This window comes from Varanus komodoensis, unplaced genomic scaffold (assembly GCF_004798865.1).
Source record: "Varanus komodoensis strain SLA01 unplaced genomic scaffold, ASM479886v1 scaffold34_1, whole genome shotgun sequence".
Taxonomy (NCBI): domain Eukaryota; kingdom Metazoa; phylum Chordata; class Lepidosauria; order Squamata; family Varanidae; genus Varanus; species Varanus komodoensis.
Genome location: NW_025335854.1, coordinates 9,069,798 through 9,086,927, shown reverse-complemented (window position 1 = coordinate 9,086,927; position 17,130 = coordinate 9,069,798). Strand labels below are relative to the sequence as shown.

The following is a 17,130-nucleotide window of genomic DNA, read 5'->3' as shown; positions in this document are numbered from 1 at the left end:
ACTGGCCCAAAGTCACCCAGCTGGCTCCATGGCTGAGCGGGGATCACCTGCATCCCAGTCCCATGTTCTTAACCACTACACCACACTGGCTCACCAACTTTTCAAGCATTGCCTGTATTCTTACTCCCAGCTTGCTGTGCCAAGATAAATTGACGGAATGCTGATCTCCAAGCTGCGAAAGCATCTCACCTGCTCATTCCTGTCAGTCAAACTGCCTTAAAGGAGGAAGAGGAAGCAGGATCTTTGCCTGGTCTACTGGCAACTCTAGGCCAAAGGTCCCTCCAGGACCAGGCCGCTAATTTCTCTGCTGGGCTATTCCCTTCTAAATATAAAAGGGACCCAAGCTTTTCCTCCCTCACAAAATGATTTCCCTATTATTTGGGAACTGGCATGCATTTTACTACTCCTTGAATCCTCAGGTAATATTTGCACAACAATTGCCTCTTTAGGCTACAGGAAGTCCTTACTATCTAACCAAAGTTTGAACTGATTTTCAATAGAGTATTTTCTTTGGGCTTAGAGATGTAACAAAAGAGGCTTTTGCTTATCCGGAGTTGTGCACTTGCATGTGCAGGAGGGAGAGGGAGAGCATGGCAAAGTTTCCCTCTGGCCCTTTTAAAATAACTGCGAAGCTCGGGCTGCCTCCATCAGCGCCTCCTCATCTGTTTCCGTTTTTCTGCTGATTTTGTCTACTTTTCTGTAGTTAAGAGAGTTCCACACCTCCGGGGCTCAGCTAGGCTGTTCATGAGTGAAACTCCCTGAATCGATAACTTTGCATCCTTCTGTAATCAGAGAAGCAGTTCTTACCACCCCACCCCACTGCCTTGCCATAAACGCAACAGGAGATGCCTGGGTGTCTGGTGGGAAGACCAGTGACCCCACTGCATGAGCGGGTGACCGTCGAAGCGCAATCTCTGTGTGCTACAGGCCTGCCAGAGCGCCCCCCTAACCCTGCACGTTCACACCTGTCACCTTTCTGTTTACTTAACCTGGCCAGCCTGTTCAAGGCAGCTTCAGTTCAGAGGGCCTGTCCAAGACATCTCATTAGAGTGGAACGTACCTTTTCTTTATGGTGTTGTGACCTGTAGCCAATCCCTTTCCTGTCCATATCAAAGTATCCAATCACCTTCCTGTGTGTTGTATTCCCTCCCCTTTTGTGTATTCTATATAACCCTAAGGAAATTAACATGGCGTGTTCCTATTTAGGCACCCATGGATCCATGCATTCAATTGTAAATAAACCTATTTGCCCTGACAAGAAACTGATTTCCGAGCCTCTGAATTGCGGATCGGTGTGACACTTCCTATGAACGGACTCAGTTCTGTCTTTACTTCGAACAAAAGAATGCTTAATAAATGACAGCATTTCTAAGGATCGTTTTCACTGAACATGTTTTGAACCTATGAGTGAACCAGAGGCAGTGGAGAAGACAGCGATAGCTGTTGCGCTTTCTCTCCCTGTGATGTGTGGTCGCAACACACACACACACACACACACACACACACACACACTTACTTATCCTTTCCCTTTTCTGTGTCACTGGTTGCTGCTGGTGCAGTTGAAGAGGCACACGGGACAACACAGGTTGGGTCGTCACTACCCATTCCCTCCAGAAATGGCATCCCCGTGTTCGCTTGCTTGTGGTAAAGAATCCAGACATTTCCTCCCAGTGCTTCCCATGTTCTCCTGTACCCTGCCCCCCTCCCCGCTTCCCCAGGCCTGATCTATGGTCATTTCCCTCCCCCTGCAAATTTAAAATACTGTTACAGGAACCTGCCTTGGCTAGCTGGGAGTGGAAAAGCTCCTGAGAAAGGGCACCCAGTATCCCAATCGGGGCCACCCCATAGATTTGTGTTGAGACAACCGTGCCTAAACCAGAGCAGGGCGTTTTGGCTGTCCTTGCTTGAGCGCAACATGATTGCACCTCTGTCTCATGTCAGCTATCTCAATTAACTTATTTTTTGTCTTCCTTTGTGTCCTCAAACCATCTACAATTGTGAGATTTTTTTTTTTGGCAAGGGGAAATACTGGGCAGGTTCACAAAATAGGAGAAGCCATGGCAAAATCTTGCCATTGTGGGTCTGTTGGGTCATCTGGATCCATTCCTGGAGGTCCTGGATGGTGGAATTAGTTTCCCAAAATCACAGAGAAAATCTACGGTCTGTTTTAAGGTTTCCATGCTTCACTGCAGCTTCTCTGGTTGTCCAGAACCAGGATTGCCATTTTACCATTATTGGTATGTAAATGTCATAGAGCCCCCTGGCAAGAGGGGCTGCAGAAGTGGCCACTTCTAGCCTTCGATCTCTCCTGCCCTCAGCCCCCTGGCAACAGATGTGTCATTACCTGCTTTATTATAATTGGCCAAGTGAGTATTGTGTCCGGTTCTGACACTTCAAGAAAGTTGAAGACGAACTGGGAAAAGTTCAGAGGAGGGCAACAAAGATGATCATGGGACCAGGAACAAAACCCTGTGAGAACAGACTGGAAGAACTGGGCACGTTTAGCCTTGAGAAGAGAGGAATGAATGGAGATATGGTAGAATTTTTCAAATACCTGAAAGGCTGTCTCAGGATCTCTTCTCAGGCATCCCAGAATGCAGGACATGGAATACTGGGCTCAAGTTGCAGGAAGCCAGATTCTGGCTAAATATCAGGAAAATTTCCTGGCTGTTGGAACAGAATGCCAATGGAACCCAGTGGTGGGCTGTGCCACATGGAGGGCATTCAAGAGGCACTTAGCCATCTGTTGGGGATGCTTGAATCTGGAGTCCTGCCCTGAGGGGCCCAGGGGGTTGGACTCAATGGCCTTAAAGGCCCCTTTCAAGTCTGCTGTTGTAGGATTCTAGGTGCTTGTTTTCCACTTTACTTTCAGAAAAAGGAGAAAGCTGGAATGCACAGAGGAAGAGGAGGGGGAGACGCAAGCAAAGTGCTTCTTTTGATTTAAGGCTGAAGTGGCCAGGTAGCATTGCAAAGATGCAGGTATGCTAAGGAGGGGGAATAAGCAGACCCTGTCCCAAAACCTTAGTGGGACGAGTCCAGACAAGGCTGGTGTGGTCATTAGGAGCAAGAAGGAGCGAGAAAGAAGATTTTGCTCGCAGGGGCTGCTGACATGCCTGGCAAAGATGGAGCAGGGAGGACAGAAACTGCGTTGCCGTGGGAACTGCTCAGTTGTTTGATTGGTAAGTTTGGCCCAAATTGGTGTGTCATGGAAATGGCGCAGCATGTTTTCCCATAACATGCAAATGTGACCCTGCAAAGAATTACCACGAACCTCTCTGGACCGCGAGATCAGGTGTATAAATAGAATATTCGTATTAGCCGCTGTGGATATGGTGTCACCGAAAGACGATATAGCAGCCATATTATCTCATCACTTTTAACTGTGCAAAAAAGATCATTTACTTCCAGCCCTGATGCTAATTGATGTGCTCATGCTTGATTAAGCACGGAGCGATCGTGCTATAGTATTTCTTTCTTCCTTCATTTTCTGCACAGCCCCAAAATTAGAGCTCTCTGGGCCATTCAACTACCCTACATTGTAGCATATATACTTTAACATACAAAATTTTGAAAAGAAAAACTGTAAATTGGGATACTGGGATCTGGTTAAAAACTGACATTAAAATCACATGGTATGCGATCGAATGCCTGGGAATAAAGGACTGTTTATCCTGGCACCCCAAAGAGGGCAATGGTGGTGCCAGGCGGACTGGTCTTTGCACACTAGGAAGGTCCTCTTCCTGTTGCCATCTGCTGATCCTCCCCTGAGCAGGGGCTCGGATGCGGCCACCAGAGAGCAGGCAGGCTGGTGCCAGGAGAGGCACTCCGTCAGCTCCTCCGTCAGTCCCGAGCCGTGCAGGCTTCCATGGGTCAAGAGAGGCACCTTGAACCCGCTTGGAAGCACGGGCATCCAGTGCAGGTGGGTCAGAAGCAGCACTGCTTGTCCGGACCGTCTGGCCACGGCTAACCAGCTGGTGCTCACATTTTGCCCCAGCTTCAGCTCCGAGCGGTCTTCAAAGAAGCCCCACATGGAATGCCTTCCTGTCGTATCATCTGAAGCCTACCAGAGCATGGGCCACTGAGGCCAGGCTAGCCCTGCCTGGAGAATGGTGTGGCTCGGCCACCAGTCTGAGCTGGTAGAAATGCTCCATGTTCCTGAGCCCCCCTGAGCCCTGAGAGGGGGATCCAGGACAATTCCTGAGCTATGAACTCCCTTCTTTGAAGGGAGTGCAATCCCATCTAGAATGAGCTGAACGCCCCTATCCAGCCACGGGCTGCCTGCCTTGGCCTTCACAATACTAGCTTCACAGAGCACCCAAAGGCCGTGTGCTCAACCCCTGGTGGTAACAGAGGACCAGCAACTCAGTGGAGCCGGGATACCAAGCTGTGGCATCCAGGTCCCTGTGGGCTGCAGGTGGAGGCCGTTTGGCTTGGCAGCTTCTTCCAAGCGCTAGCTGTCCCCGGACTCTCCTGTCCCAGCAGATCTGTGGGCCTCCTCCAGTGGCCCCGTCAGCTCTACCACAAGCAGAGACATCAACTCGAGCAGCACCGCCTGCCTCCCGGGAGGCCCACCCAGGTGGTGGAAAGGCAGCCTCGTTGCAAGGTCCGGTCGAAAAGACGGCCTTACCTTGGGGATAAAGCTGATCTCCCAGCCATCGAACGAGAAGGAGAAGGGGTCCCACTGCATTTCGACGGTGGTCTCCGTGATTGTTTTGAACTGCAGCCCTTGTGGAGTGGAGAGTTCTGGAAAACAGCAGGGAGGGCGGGAATGCGCCGTGTGAGCCGCATGGAAAGGCAACCTCGCCGAGGCACAGCGAGCGCATCGCCGCTTTCCGTGTGCAAAGCACTGCGATGGATAAGGTGTGAGAAGGGAAATCTCGGCATCCTTTGGGAACACCAGCGTGCTACACTAATTGGTTCCCTGGTGGGGATATGAAGGCCAGGCTTGGGGGTGGAGGGAAGCTAGCAGGGAGGCAGTGGACAGGCAGGGTGCAGGGGGCAGAGTGGGCGGTGAGAGCTAAGGGCGAAGTTCACCGAGCACGCCACTTCTCTCAGGAGAACTGCAGAGAGCCGGTGCTGTCAGTCACGGTTTCTCTGAACTGCCCACCACAAGGGGAGTTGTGTATCTAGTGCAGTGAACGATGCCCGAAAACGGTTTTGCTCTGGGAGGCATGGTCAACGCACTGGCTCAGAGTAAGTGACTGGAACTGGACTGCTGCTGTCCTGCGTTGGGAGCTGGGGACCAGGCCGTGCAGAGTAGCAACTGCACCTAAGAGACCGTGCAATGCAGGGCTGATGTGTTTTGCCCAATCGCCCTCATGAGTGACCATCTCTTTTCTTGAGGCCTCCCTTGCAGCTCAGTTATTGGGATGTTTTAATTTGGGGCTGCACCCGTGACCCCAAATCTCCACTTTCTTTGCACCGTGCAAAAGCAGGCTCACCCAGGGCTGCAGCTTTTCAGCCAGTCCATCTTGTGCTTCTTGCAGCAGGCTGGCATGCAGTAAGAGCAGAGGGGCAAGTCTTATTTCCCCTTGGGAAAGCACCGTTGCACTCATGACATGCTAATGGTGGGCATGTCATGAACAGAGCCAGCTGGAGCCAGGGGTCAGACTAGATGGCCCAGGAGACCCTTCTGACTCACTCTGTTTCTATGTATTTATGCTTCTACGCTTGTAAGGCTGCAAGACTGGGCCAGGCCAGGATTTTTTCAGGCCGATTGGCAATTTTGTGTTATTAGGACTAGGGCTGGGACGACCCCTTACGGAACCTGTGTCCCCTCCCCTCCGCTCCCCTCCGCTCCCCCGGAATCTGCAGGCTTGTGCTCAGCTCGGCCCTGCAGAATGAGCTGAGCCCAGAGGGAGTCTGCGAAAGCTCTCAGGCCCCCCCCGAAGGTTGCACAGCCGGCAGCCCTCCCTGGACACCCTCCCTGGCGGCCAGCCTTCTTCTCCACTCGCTGCGGATGCTGCCGGTGGTGGCATACGTGGAAAAGGGTGAAGCAGGTGGGCACATTGGCCACCCTTCCTGGCAGCCAGCCCCCTTCTCTGCTCATCGCTGCCAGCTCAGGTGTGATCTAAACATACCTGCGGCAAGCGCCCTTCAATGCACCATCTTTCCCCACATTTCCCCCCGAACACCGTCAAGAGCGTTGTGCGACCAGCCGCGCATCCCAGGCCTCGCTTCCCCGACATCTCCTTCCCGCCTCCCGGCCACCTTCTCCTCAGCGGGGAAGCCCGTGCGGATGCTCCGGGCGCAGGAAAGCCCTGTGCTACTCACGCGTAGCCACCTTGACTCCCACGGGGGCGCTGAGCACCTCGCTGATCACGGCGTAGATGCTGATGTTGTACGGCAGGCCCGGCTCCAGCTCCCGCAGGGTGGCGCTGCTCCAGTCCCCGGGCACCCGCTGCTGCAGCTGCAGGCCCCCCGGCGTGGCCGGCTGGTACGAGATCACGTACTCGGTCACGGTCAGCGGGCCATCCCACTCGAGGTCGATCGAGCGGTCGCGGATCGCCGCCACGCGCAGGCTGTCCGGTGGCGCAACTGGAAGAGGAGGCGGCATGGGGAGCGTGAGGCCGGGGGTGCCCTCGAGATGGATCCCCCCCCCCGACCCAGCGGGCTCCTTCTGAACCCTCCCCACAAAGCCTTCCTGCAGCGCATAAGTGAGATGCCCTGACTGTTGTCCCGCTGGCTCCGTCTCTCCAAAGTCACCGTGAGGAGCGGCAGTGAACCCGTGAACCGGGGAGGGGAAGGAAGGCAAGGAGGGGCTGGCGAGGGGGGCGATTTCTGCAGCCCCCCGTGCCCCCCTCCCCAAAACAACACGAGGACCCTTCGAACTTTATGCAGAGTGCCTTCCTCCTGAGTGTTAGAAATTTGGCTTTTTTGCCTTCCCTCTCTCTTTGTCTGAAAAAGATTCTTTTAGCCATTGAAATGAAGAAAGCAGAGAAACATTGAGCAAACAGGAGCAGTTTGTATGCATGTGTACCTAGAAATGACGGTGGCTTTGAAAATCCTGGGTAAAATTCTTGGTGTAGGTGGACAGCAAATTATACTTATTCAATAGCAAGGAAAAGGTGTTCTGCACATACTCAGAGAAACCTTTCTTCCTGTATTCTAAAGTTCAGCCTGGGTCCTCAAAGCTGACTCTTGAAAGTTATTAAGGACGGGGAAGGGGAAGTCTGAAATGTGTGTTTTTTAATGCTTTTTGTAGACAATGGAACTGTGTCGATGCCTTAATTGTGTCTACAGGGTGAGGTCCGGGAGAATTTTGGGAGGGTGCCACTACTTTATGAAGCCCCACTTTGCAATTCTATGCAAGCGGCCGGGGTGAGCAGGCTGAATTTGTGCACCGATGACAGGCAAGCAGTCTGCATATGCTCCGTTGCACTCTTGTGTCTGCTAGTGCAATCCTATTCATGGTTTGACAGAGCCCCCTAAAAGCAATGCCTGGCTAGGGAATGCCAGGGGCTGCAGGGCTTTTTCTGGGTTCTGCGTGCCCTTAATTGCCCTTTTTGCTGAAGGATTTTGAGGCACGGATTCCCGGACTGAGCTTGGGCTAGTCCCATATCGCTGCATTCGGCATCTTCAGAGCAGGATTCATGGCCTCTCAATGGGAAAATATAACGCAGGGCATAAACGGTACGTTTGTTCCATACTTGCCACACGCTGTTGGTTTATGCCACTGCTTCCAGAATGAGGTGCCTGCACAACTCCTGCTTGAACTTGTGGCACATGAGAGTTTGAACGGGGTTTGCTCCTTTTTCATCTGCGAAATGTTGGAGGACGCACATTTCTCTGACGGGGCCAAATGCAGCGAGCCTTACAGAATGGACTGGGTTGGGGAATTGCACAGCCCAATCCTGCTTGCACCCCCAGTTCCCTGTACACACACATGGGTGCACAACGGACTTCAAATGGTCTTTGACTGTGCTATGGACTAGAAATTTGCTTTTATCAAATAAAAGTTCAGAACAATGAGGACCCCAATTCTAAGTGAACGTCCTACATATTATTCCACACAACTCCCCTGAGAGTCACAGAAAAGATGTCTTTCCTGAGCTGCTGACAGCATCAGTGACCCTGTGGAAAGAGCAGAAGGACCCCAGAAGCTAAGGACAAGCTGGACAGCGTTCCTTGCGGGTTGTTCTTTGGGAACTTTCTTTGAGAGCCAGTGCGGCGTCATGGTTAAGCACATGGGACTGGGACGCAAGTGATTCGGGTTCGAGTCCCTGCTCAGCCATGAAGCCAACCGGGTGACTTTGGGCCAGTCACAGACTCTCGGCCCAGCCTACCTCACAGGGTTGTTGTTGTGGGGATAAGATGGAGGAGGAGAAGGATGTAAGCTGCCTTGAGCCCTTTGTACGAGAAAGGCAGGCTATAAATTGAAAACAAACAAACAAACAAACAAACTTGGATTGGGTGGGATGGAAAACTACAAGAGCTTCTGCTATATAACATGTGAGCTTTTATTGCATTTGCCAGAATTGCTCAGTGGGATATGTAACCTTAAACAGAATGGGTCAAGGTGAAAAGCGAGACTGGGGCGAGCAAGACGGGAGGGCGGCGCAGAGGTTCTCCGCTGAAGCAAAAAGCCCAGGGGGGCAAAACTGACTGGGTGGTCGGCCCGGCATCAAGCAGGGATGCAAGGAGGCGGCCTGAAACCCGCACATTCTCCCTCCCTCTGTTCAGAAAATCTTTGGCACTGAAAAATTGCTTCTAATAAGGAGAGGGCATCTGGGGTCTTTGAGATCCTGCATGTGCAGCCCAGTGCAAAGAACAAGACGGGAAGCAGTGCCTGCCTTGATTTCACCTCAAGCGTGCGCATTACTTCAGTAATCCTTACACTAATCTTGCAGAATAGGCTAGACTGATTGCCCCACGTTGCTGATGAGGGGCTGGAGCTTTGCCAGAGCCACCGTGCGAGTGTGCGGCTGACGTGATGGATCAGCGTGGAAACGGCGATGCTCCCCCTTTGGCCACCGCCCTCCGCGCTGTCGTCAGGCACGCTCCCCCGCCGAACTCCGTGGCCTTGCCTCTGACCCAATGTGCGTGGGGCACACATCTCCTTGTTCCCACTGAAGTGATTCCTCACCCAGTTTCCAGTAACACTGGCTGTCTGGGATGGCGTTGTCTAACTGGTTGATCTACAGAAGCCAGCAGATGGCTCCATCTGAATGCAACCACTCTCTTCCAGAGTGTGGGTTAGGGCTAGGGGCTAGAGGCTAGGGCCAGGGGCTAGGGGCCAGGGGACAGGGCTAGGAGCTAGTGCTGGGGCTAGGGGCTGGGGGCTACAGGTTAGGGGCTATGGGCTACGGGCTACGGGCTACGGGCTACGGGCTAGGGGCTAGGGGCTAGGGGCCAGGGCCAGGGCCAGGGCCAGGGCCAAGGCTAGACAAGTTGCAGCATCAGGGACTATTTAGGAAAGGCACCCTCCCTGTCCCTGTGTCTTTGTGCTTGTGCCTTCACATTCCCACGCAGGGGCCGTTTTCCCCCTGGGCTCCTTGCCTTCAGCTGCACCTGGGCTGGGTGGGCAACGCTGAGCGCAGGGAGAAGGACTTCAGCCAAGCCTGGTGCGCCCTTGTCCGTGTGCAGGGAAGGGTGTTGCATGGGCAGCATCCATCCTCGAGCCCCTCCTGCACTCGGAATCGCTCTAGCCATGGACTGCGATGAGCTGCACAGAAGCCGCCCCTCCTACATGCACGGCTGCCCTGTGAAGCTCAGCCTGGCCTTGGAGGGCGAGCCGGGCACGACCGAGTCTGCGATCACTCCAGGAGTGAAGGCTGCTGGCCGCCTCCTCCCACGTCGCGTGCAGCACCGCAAAGGCGGGCGCAGAAGAGGGTGCTGCCCACACCGTGGCCGTGCTCAGTTCCTGGGGAGCGCTCCCGACGGCTGGGTGCTCTCCAGGAACTTGGGTTGAGCCCAGGGATCCTGCGGATTCCCCACCCTCCTTCGCATAGCCATGCATGAATTACCCTTGGGGAGAACCAGGGGAGAGTCGATTCTTTGAAGAGCTGCTTGGGATCAGGGGTTAGCATCATTCGGGGCGGCCGTCTGGGGTTAATCTTGCGGAGTGAGCTTCTCCTGTGGGCACCTGCTGTGAAGAGGGGGTGCTGTGTCGCAGCGCAGCCGGCGCACTTAGCCGACCTGGGATGTGTGGAGCCGCCCTTGCAGCAGGGCACACTCTCCCTCTGCTCCCGGCGATGGGCACTTGGCCCAAAGGGAGCGAGGAGGCTGCGGAGGTGAGAAAAGGGCCTTGCCGGGAAGGGGCGCCTGGAGGAGTCTTGCCTGGAGCCCTGGCTGCCCGCTGCACGCCCACGGGGGTGGGCAACCTGCCCAGCTGGGGCTGGCGTGGCTCGGACTTAGGACCCGCATGCGCCCTCGGTCATGCCTTTGCCCCAGTCCGACCCCGGCCTGGTCGTTTAACTGAGCAAGACCAAACGGTGCCTTGCACCTATCGCTGAAATCGCCCCTCTGCGGGAGGCGGGAGCAGAAAAGCACTTTGGATGATGGCCCTGAAGGCCAAGTGGGAAGACAGAGTCACCGTGCCATTGGACGGGGGACGGCCACGGTTGCCAGATGCACATCGTCCGAGTTCAGGCCACACGCCCCACTGCGCTCTGGGACAGCAACGGGGCAAATCACGCCACGGTGGAACTAGCACGCGCGGGGCAGCTTCTCTCCCCCGGGGACCGTGTGAACTTGGCCATCGCCGTTCGTCCTGACGGCAGCGGGTTGGCTGCGTTCGCCAAAGCAAGCGGAGGCTGTGGGACGCAGCACCAGGGTTCTGCCCCTGCCGTGCCCTCGAGGGAACTGGCATTCGCCAAGGGACAGTCCTGCCTCTGACAGTTTCGAGCCCGCCTGATCGGAAATCGGGGCTGCACGTCGGAAAGTAGGCGCTGCCGGGCTGCGGGTATGCGCACCTGAGGGCTTCTCCCTGCTTAGCCCTGCACCTCACAGAGGTGCGCACCTCCATTTTCTCTGTGGGAGAGAGGGAGAGGGATCTTTTTGCAAGCTCCCTTTCCCCGGGGCTTTTGCTTTCTCCGCCATCCTACACGTTGTCTTATGCAGTCATGACTGCTGAATCACACAGGCTGGCAATTCCAGTTTATCGCACTTTTGAAATGTATCCCCTCCTTATCCTCTCTCCAAGCCATGCCACAGAAATGGGAGGGTGAGATCGGGAGGGTGAGTACTCATGGGAAGGAGCCGAGAGCTTTCACGGGTCCATGAGAAAGGACTCGCATAGAGAAGCCCATGAGCAAAACTGGGACCTTGGATCCCAGGTCTCTCAGGCCCATCACAAAACATTAGGCTGCCCGTGCTGGCCAAGGGCTGACGACCTTTGTCAGGGGGAGAGCTGTGTGGGCAAGCCTAAACCCAGCCCATCCAGCCGCGATCATCGTCGGTCACGGCCGCCCTGCCTCTATCTGTGGCGAGGCTTTCATCACACGTTTGTTTGGTTCCGCAGCTTTTTCCCAAGAGGGCTGCACTTCCGGGCTTTCCTTTCCTGTCTTCCAAGATGTGGCTTAGAGCAAAAGCAAACTCTTTCTCTTTCTACATATAATCCTATGAGTCCCTAAATACCTAGGATTAGGAGGAAGATGTCCAGATCTGATGATGTGGCTTCTCTCTGCATCCAGGTGATAGGACCAACGGGGCTTAACAGGAGTAAACAATTCTCTCTCTTTGCAAATTCCTTACCTCCTATAGGTTGATTGACTCACATTCACATGGGCTGGAGTCTGAGATTCTCTGTCCTAATGCATGGGACAAGTCCCCGTAACCACTGAGCCATCCTCCCCTCCCCTTAGTCCTGACCCAACAGGAGTGGCTCTAGCCACACAGCTTTCCAGGGTGGCTTAGAGAGAATATGGGAGTAGATTGTGCCAGTTTCTTTGCTCCTTTTCTGCTAGCAGTTTGGGGGCACCCCAGCCTCCTCCAAGTGGGCACATCACTCTTCGAAGCTGTACATTTGTATTTAGGGCAGAAAGCTTTAGCTTAAGTTCCATCAAGAGATTAAGCAACGCAGACTCAACAACCAAGGGCAAATACAAATTGGAGCCCGTGGATTGCGTTACCATCACTAATTAAAACTGGCCTTCCAAATAATCAGCATAAAATGTGTTTGAATCTTTGGAGCTTCAGTTCTAATTGGTGATGGCAGCATTCGATCAGCAAGTTACACTCACAATTGTTTCTCAAGGCCCTTTTACTTTGGATGTGTTACTGTAATAAGTACTAAAATATTAAAGGTGGCCTTTCCTTCTAGTAATGAGTGTTTGTCTTTTGCTCATTAAATTGTAAGCTATCATATGCCTCCTTCTAATCACCCCCAAGGCATCAATTATGTTGAGGTGCTGATATGCGGATATATGTAAATAAATTAACTTGTAAAAAGGAAGAGGCTTGATCAAATAACAATTCATTAATCAGTTGGTAGCCTCATAACCCCCAAGATTCAACACCCTTGAGCTGCGGTGTTGATTCCTCTCTTTTCCCTCCAGGGGTCCCTGCTGGCGCCCCTCTGCTATTGCACACTGAGGAAGGCGATTGCTTTCTGCAGCCATTTGGGCGATCATTGCATGGTCATTCAGGAAGCCATGGGAGGGTTAGGGAGGGCTGCTGCCTGGCAAAAGCCCTGCCAACCTGATATGGAGAACAAGGCGATTCAGCCTCTGGGAGCTGAATATCCCATGGCGGCTGGCCCACGCCACAACCTGCTGTGGCTTACATAAGCCATGGTGGGCTGTGGGAATGGTGTGAACCTAGGCTTAGTGTCCGTTCTGCATCTGTTCATTCCCCAGTCAGTTTCACTCCCATTTTAACTGCTTCAGCTGGAAATTTAAAAAGAACCCCTGTAAAACTCATTTTTACTGCATCCCCTGCAAATATGAGTACAAATATGTGCATTTTTCGTACTCATGGTACCCTAAAATATGCAAGTGGGAGCATTTTTGGAGCAAGGACTGTATTCTACAGTTTGGAGCAGTCAGAATATGAAAGGGTGACTCCTCATATATATAATTTGTCCAGGACCAAGCTCGGTTTGCTTGGCAGTGCAGGCCAGACAAAACCTTCCAGCATCCCTACCCTGCACACTGCAAGAAAAGCAGCCCGTGACACTCCTCTGCTTGGAGAAACACGCAGGGGTATTTCACGGAATACCGAATCCCACAATGGATCTGGGTATATTTGTGAATTAGCTACGGCATGTGCAGTAGAGTATTTGAGACGGCTCAGATCTGCCTTCCCCAGCCTGGTGCCCTCTGGATCCTTTGCCCCAATTCTTGGCCTTCCTGCCCATGAATGACGTTGCTGGGGCTGATGCATGCTGAAGTCCAGGGCATCGGGAAGGCACCAGGCTGGGGAAGCCTGGTTGAGGCCTGTGAGGTGGGATGGGAAGTGTGCTGACGCGGCATTTTTAAATGGCACCCCGAAATGTCCGGCAGGGGCAAATCCAGGGCTGGATTTGCCAGGAGCAAAAAGCAGGACCCCTGGCCTGCCTCAGGCATGCGGGGCACTCGGAGCAACTGGCACCTTCGTACCTGCAGAGCAGTCCCGGCCCTGGTAGCCCTCCTCGCAGGAGCAGAGCCCCTCCTGGCAGAATCCGCGCCCGCTGCAGGCGTTGAGGCACTGCAGTTGGCCGCAGTCCTCCCCCACATAGCCCTCCTGGCAGATGCAGGTCCCGTTGGCGCAGGTGCCCTTCCCAGAGCAGTCCTCGGGGCAGCGCAGCTCGCTGCAGTCCTCCCCAGCGAAGCCCTCCTCGCAGATGCATTCCCCGTCCACGCAGAGCCCCCGGGTGCTGCAGTCCGTGGGGCAGCGGGCCTCTGCACAGCCCTCGCCGCTGTAGTCGCCGTCGCAGACGCACTGGCCGTCGACGCACACGCCGCGGCTGGAGCAGCCCAGCGGGCACAGGGGCTCGGAGCAGTTCTTCCCGGCCCAGCCCTCGTCGCAGATGCAGCCGCAGGACTCCAGGCTGAAGTTGCCATGCCCGCTGCAGTGAGGGGCGTAATCCAGGTGGCCTGCAAGGAGGGGAACAGCAGCGTCACCTTGATGGCCCTTGGCACCCTGTGGCTTGTTGCGCCGTGCAAGCCCCACTGCTGCGTAAAAGCAGCCTTGCGGTGCCACATGGGGGGTGCGCACGCAAAAGGGGGGCTGGTTTGGGAAAGGGCATCTCTAGTCCTGCCCGCTCTCCTGAAATGGGCCGCGCTTGGTGCAAGAGCTGAATCCCAGGGTCTTCCCTGAGAACTTGATTGCTACAGATTTGGGGAGCGGAGATTGGAGGGGGAAGGGGAGGAACCGCTCTTTGCCGCCTCCCCATCTCTCCTGCAAACCTCCCAGGGAGAGCAGGGGGGAGAGTCTTTACCTGCTCGCACAGATCCCCCAACCTTAATCCCCACCACCTGGATATTACCCTAAGGTGTCAGGTGTGTGAGCGCGCTACTTCTCTTTGCTTGGGCATTTCTTGCCATGTTTGCAGGCTGCCGAGTGTGAAGTCTGTCCCAGAAATCCGACATGAGAATACAGGATAAAATTGTTCCCAGGCTCTGCCTGAATGTGTTTAATCTTTCACATTCAGCCTCAGCATCAGGTTCTGGGGAAATACAGAATGGGATTCTGCCAAAATGGGCCTGTTGCAGGAAATGTGGCCGAGTGCCCATGCTGCTTCACCGTGGGGGGGGGGGGCAGTGAGGACTCTGATCCAGGCTGCAGGAGGCAGTTTCCAGCAATCTGTTTGAAGCCCAGATGAACTGGCACATGGAACCCATGACAGTCAATTCTGGGGCCCACGTAGGGAACGCCCCGGCATTTTCTCTCTTCCTAGGTCACCCTAGAAAAAAGATGCTTTAAAGAAAAAGATGCTTTAAAGAAAAAAGATGCATTAAAAGACGCTTGCTCCTGGGGAGGAAAGCTATGGCAAATCTAGGCAGCATACTAAAAAGCAGAGACATCATCCTGCCAACAAAAGTGCGTATAGTCAAGGCTATGGTTTTCCCAGTTTCAATGTATGCCTGTGAAAGCTGGACCATAAGGAAGGCTGAGCGCCAAAGGACTGAGGCCTTTGAACTGTGGTGCTGGAGGAGACTCCTGTGAGTCCCTTGGATCTTGCAATCAAACCGGTCAGTCCTAGAGGAGATCAACCCTGACTGCCCTTTAGAAGGCCAGATCCTGAAGATGAAACTCAAATACTTTGGCCACCTAATGAGAAGGAAGGACTCCCTGGAGAAGAGTCTGATGCTGGGGACAATAGATGGCAAGAGAAGGAAGGGACGGCAGAGAATGAGGTGGCTGGATGGAGTCACTGAAACAGTCAGTGTGAGCTTGGGTGGACTCCGGGGATGTGGAGGACAGGAAGGCCTGGAGGAGTGTTGTCCATGGGGTCGTGATGGGCCGGACGCGACTTTGCGACGAGCAGCAACAGGTCGTCCTAGTGCTGCCATCCCTGACCAGAAGGTGTCAAGACTAGCACAATCTGGGGGCCGTGTCCTTTTGCTTTTGCTGCCCTGTCCTGAAAGAAGCTGGCGGATTTGGAGCAGTGCAGTCCCCAGGGCTGGGGCTCTGAGAACCCGAGGTGGGGCATCGGTGAGGTAGGGGTGCTTGGCCAAGGACTGGTACCTAGCAGATCAAGGAGTGTGGCCTGAGGGAGCGGAGCCAGGCGGAGGAACAGGACAGCGGCCGAGCATCCATGGAGATGTTGGAATCAACCTGGACCTTAAATACGGGACAGGAGCTACTAGCAAAAGCTCTTGTCAAGCCAAGCCAAATGCATCACCTTGATCCTAGCAACTCATCCTGAGATTTCATTTTTCCTGGAAGCTTGAGGAGGTGAAAACCACCTGACCAAGCATGGAGACCGGGCAGCCTTGGCAACCTGCGGGGACTTTATCGGCAGGATGTGTGAAGGGTTGATGGTGCGCATGGCCAAGACACAGTGGCACTTCCTGAGGAAGCTTTTATCATGTGATCACATTGCCTGGACCCACCGCATAGTTTTCCTAACAAGCCAACCTTTTGCAAATTTGCTTATCAGAATGTTGTGGTGCGCATGATGGACATATGCGGAGGAGAAGAGATAGGAGTGGCAGGCAGAGGTGAAAGAGAGAAAAGGAAAGATTAGGAGAAAAACAGAAAGAGAAAGAGAGAGGGCGGGGCGGGGGGAGAAAAAAAGCAAAGTCTGATGTTGTCAATTAGGATTAAATCTAACAGGAGCTCCCCATCTGAAAAGGCTGAAGGCCATTGATTCCCGGGCTCTTGGAAATACAAGGGGAAATTCTGCCTCTCCAAGCCTCCAGTCCGCTCTCTGCTCTGAGATTTCTCAGCTTTCTCCCAGCAAGACCTCACGGCGCCCGTTACTACCTGTGGCTGCGCTTTCTTGACAGCAACTGGGGTTGCACTGGTCCCGGAGTACAGACACCTCTCTCTCCAGCATCTCGATCCTGCTCAGCAGCTCCTGGATGTCCCGGGAAGAGGCAGCACACTTGCAAGTGTGTTTGGGGAGGTTTATCCTGTGGGTGAAGGTGACCTGGCTTTCCGAGTCGGAGGTCTGCTCCGTGTATTCCGTCATCCGGTCGTCTTCTGAACTCACCTCTGGGTCAGACGAAGCCTCTAGAGATGTTGCACAGAGGCTGTCCAGAGGCACGTTAATGTTGTAGATGTGGCTGAAGACCATGGGTTGCTCTTTTATGGGTGGCGTGGTATTCGCAAAGCCCCCTTCCTCGTCACCGGCCTGTCTTCTGACCCTCTCCGTCATCACTTCCAGGTGGCACTCAAACGGTCTGAAAACGGATCCCAGAAGCATCAAGTTGAGGCCTACGAGAATATTCCTCAGGGCCACGCTTTCACCGTCGGGCCCCATGTTCACGAGAAGGGCAGGACGCTTTTATGCTGGCCTTGGAAAGCTGAGTCCTGGAAGGGCCTGAAAGAGAGAACAGAAGCGCATGGATGACACAGGTGCTGGAAACAAATTCGCAGGTGATTTGGTGAAGAGGGTTAAAGATGGAACCCAAGGCACATTCATAGGAGTGGGATCGGATTTGCGTCCACGTACCCAAGCACAGGATCCAGCCGGAAGGGTGAAGGCTGCTTTGGCAGAACTAAGCAAAGAGATGCTGCTGGTTTTCAGTCCAATTATACTCC

General features: G+C 54.0%; 1 protein-coding gene across 1 annotated transcript in view; it reads right to left on the bottom strand.

Annotated features, from left to right (window-relative positions):
• TNR (tenascin R) overlaps positions 1 to 16,849 on the bottom strand; it is a 57,003-nt gene extending 40,154 nt beyond the window's left edge. The window contains exons 1-4 of the mRNA XM_044439187.1: positions 16,351 to 16,849; positions 13,539 to 14,015; positions 6,274 to 6,537; positions 4,628 to 4,743 (exon numbers count right to left, since the gene is read on the bottom strand). Coding sequence (XP_044295122.1) covers positions 4,628 to 4,743; positions 6,274 to 6,537; positions 13,539 to 14,015; positions 16,351 to 16,849 — 1,356 coding nt within the window. The remainder of the gene's footprint in view (positions 1 to 4,627; positions 4,744 to 6,273; positions 6,538 to 13,538; positions 14,016 to 16,350) is intronic.
• Positions 16,850 to 17,130: the final 281 nt, after the last annotated feature.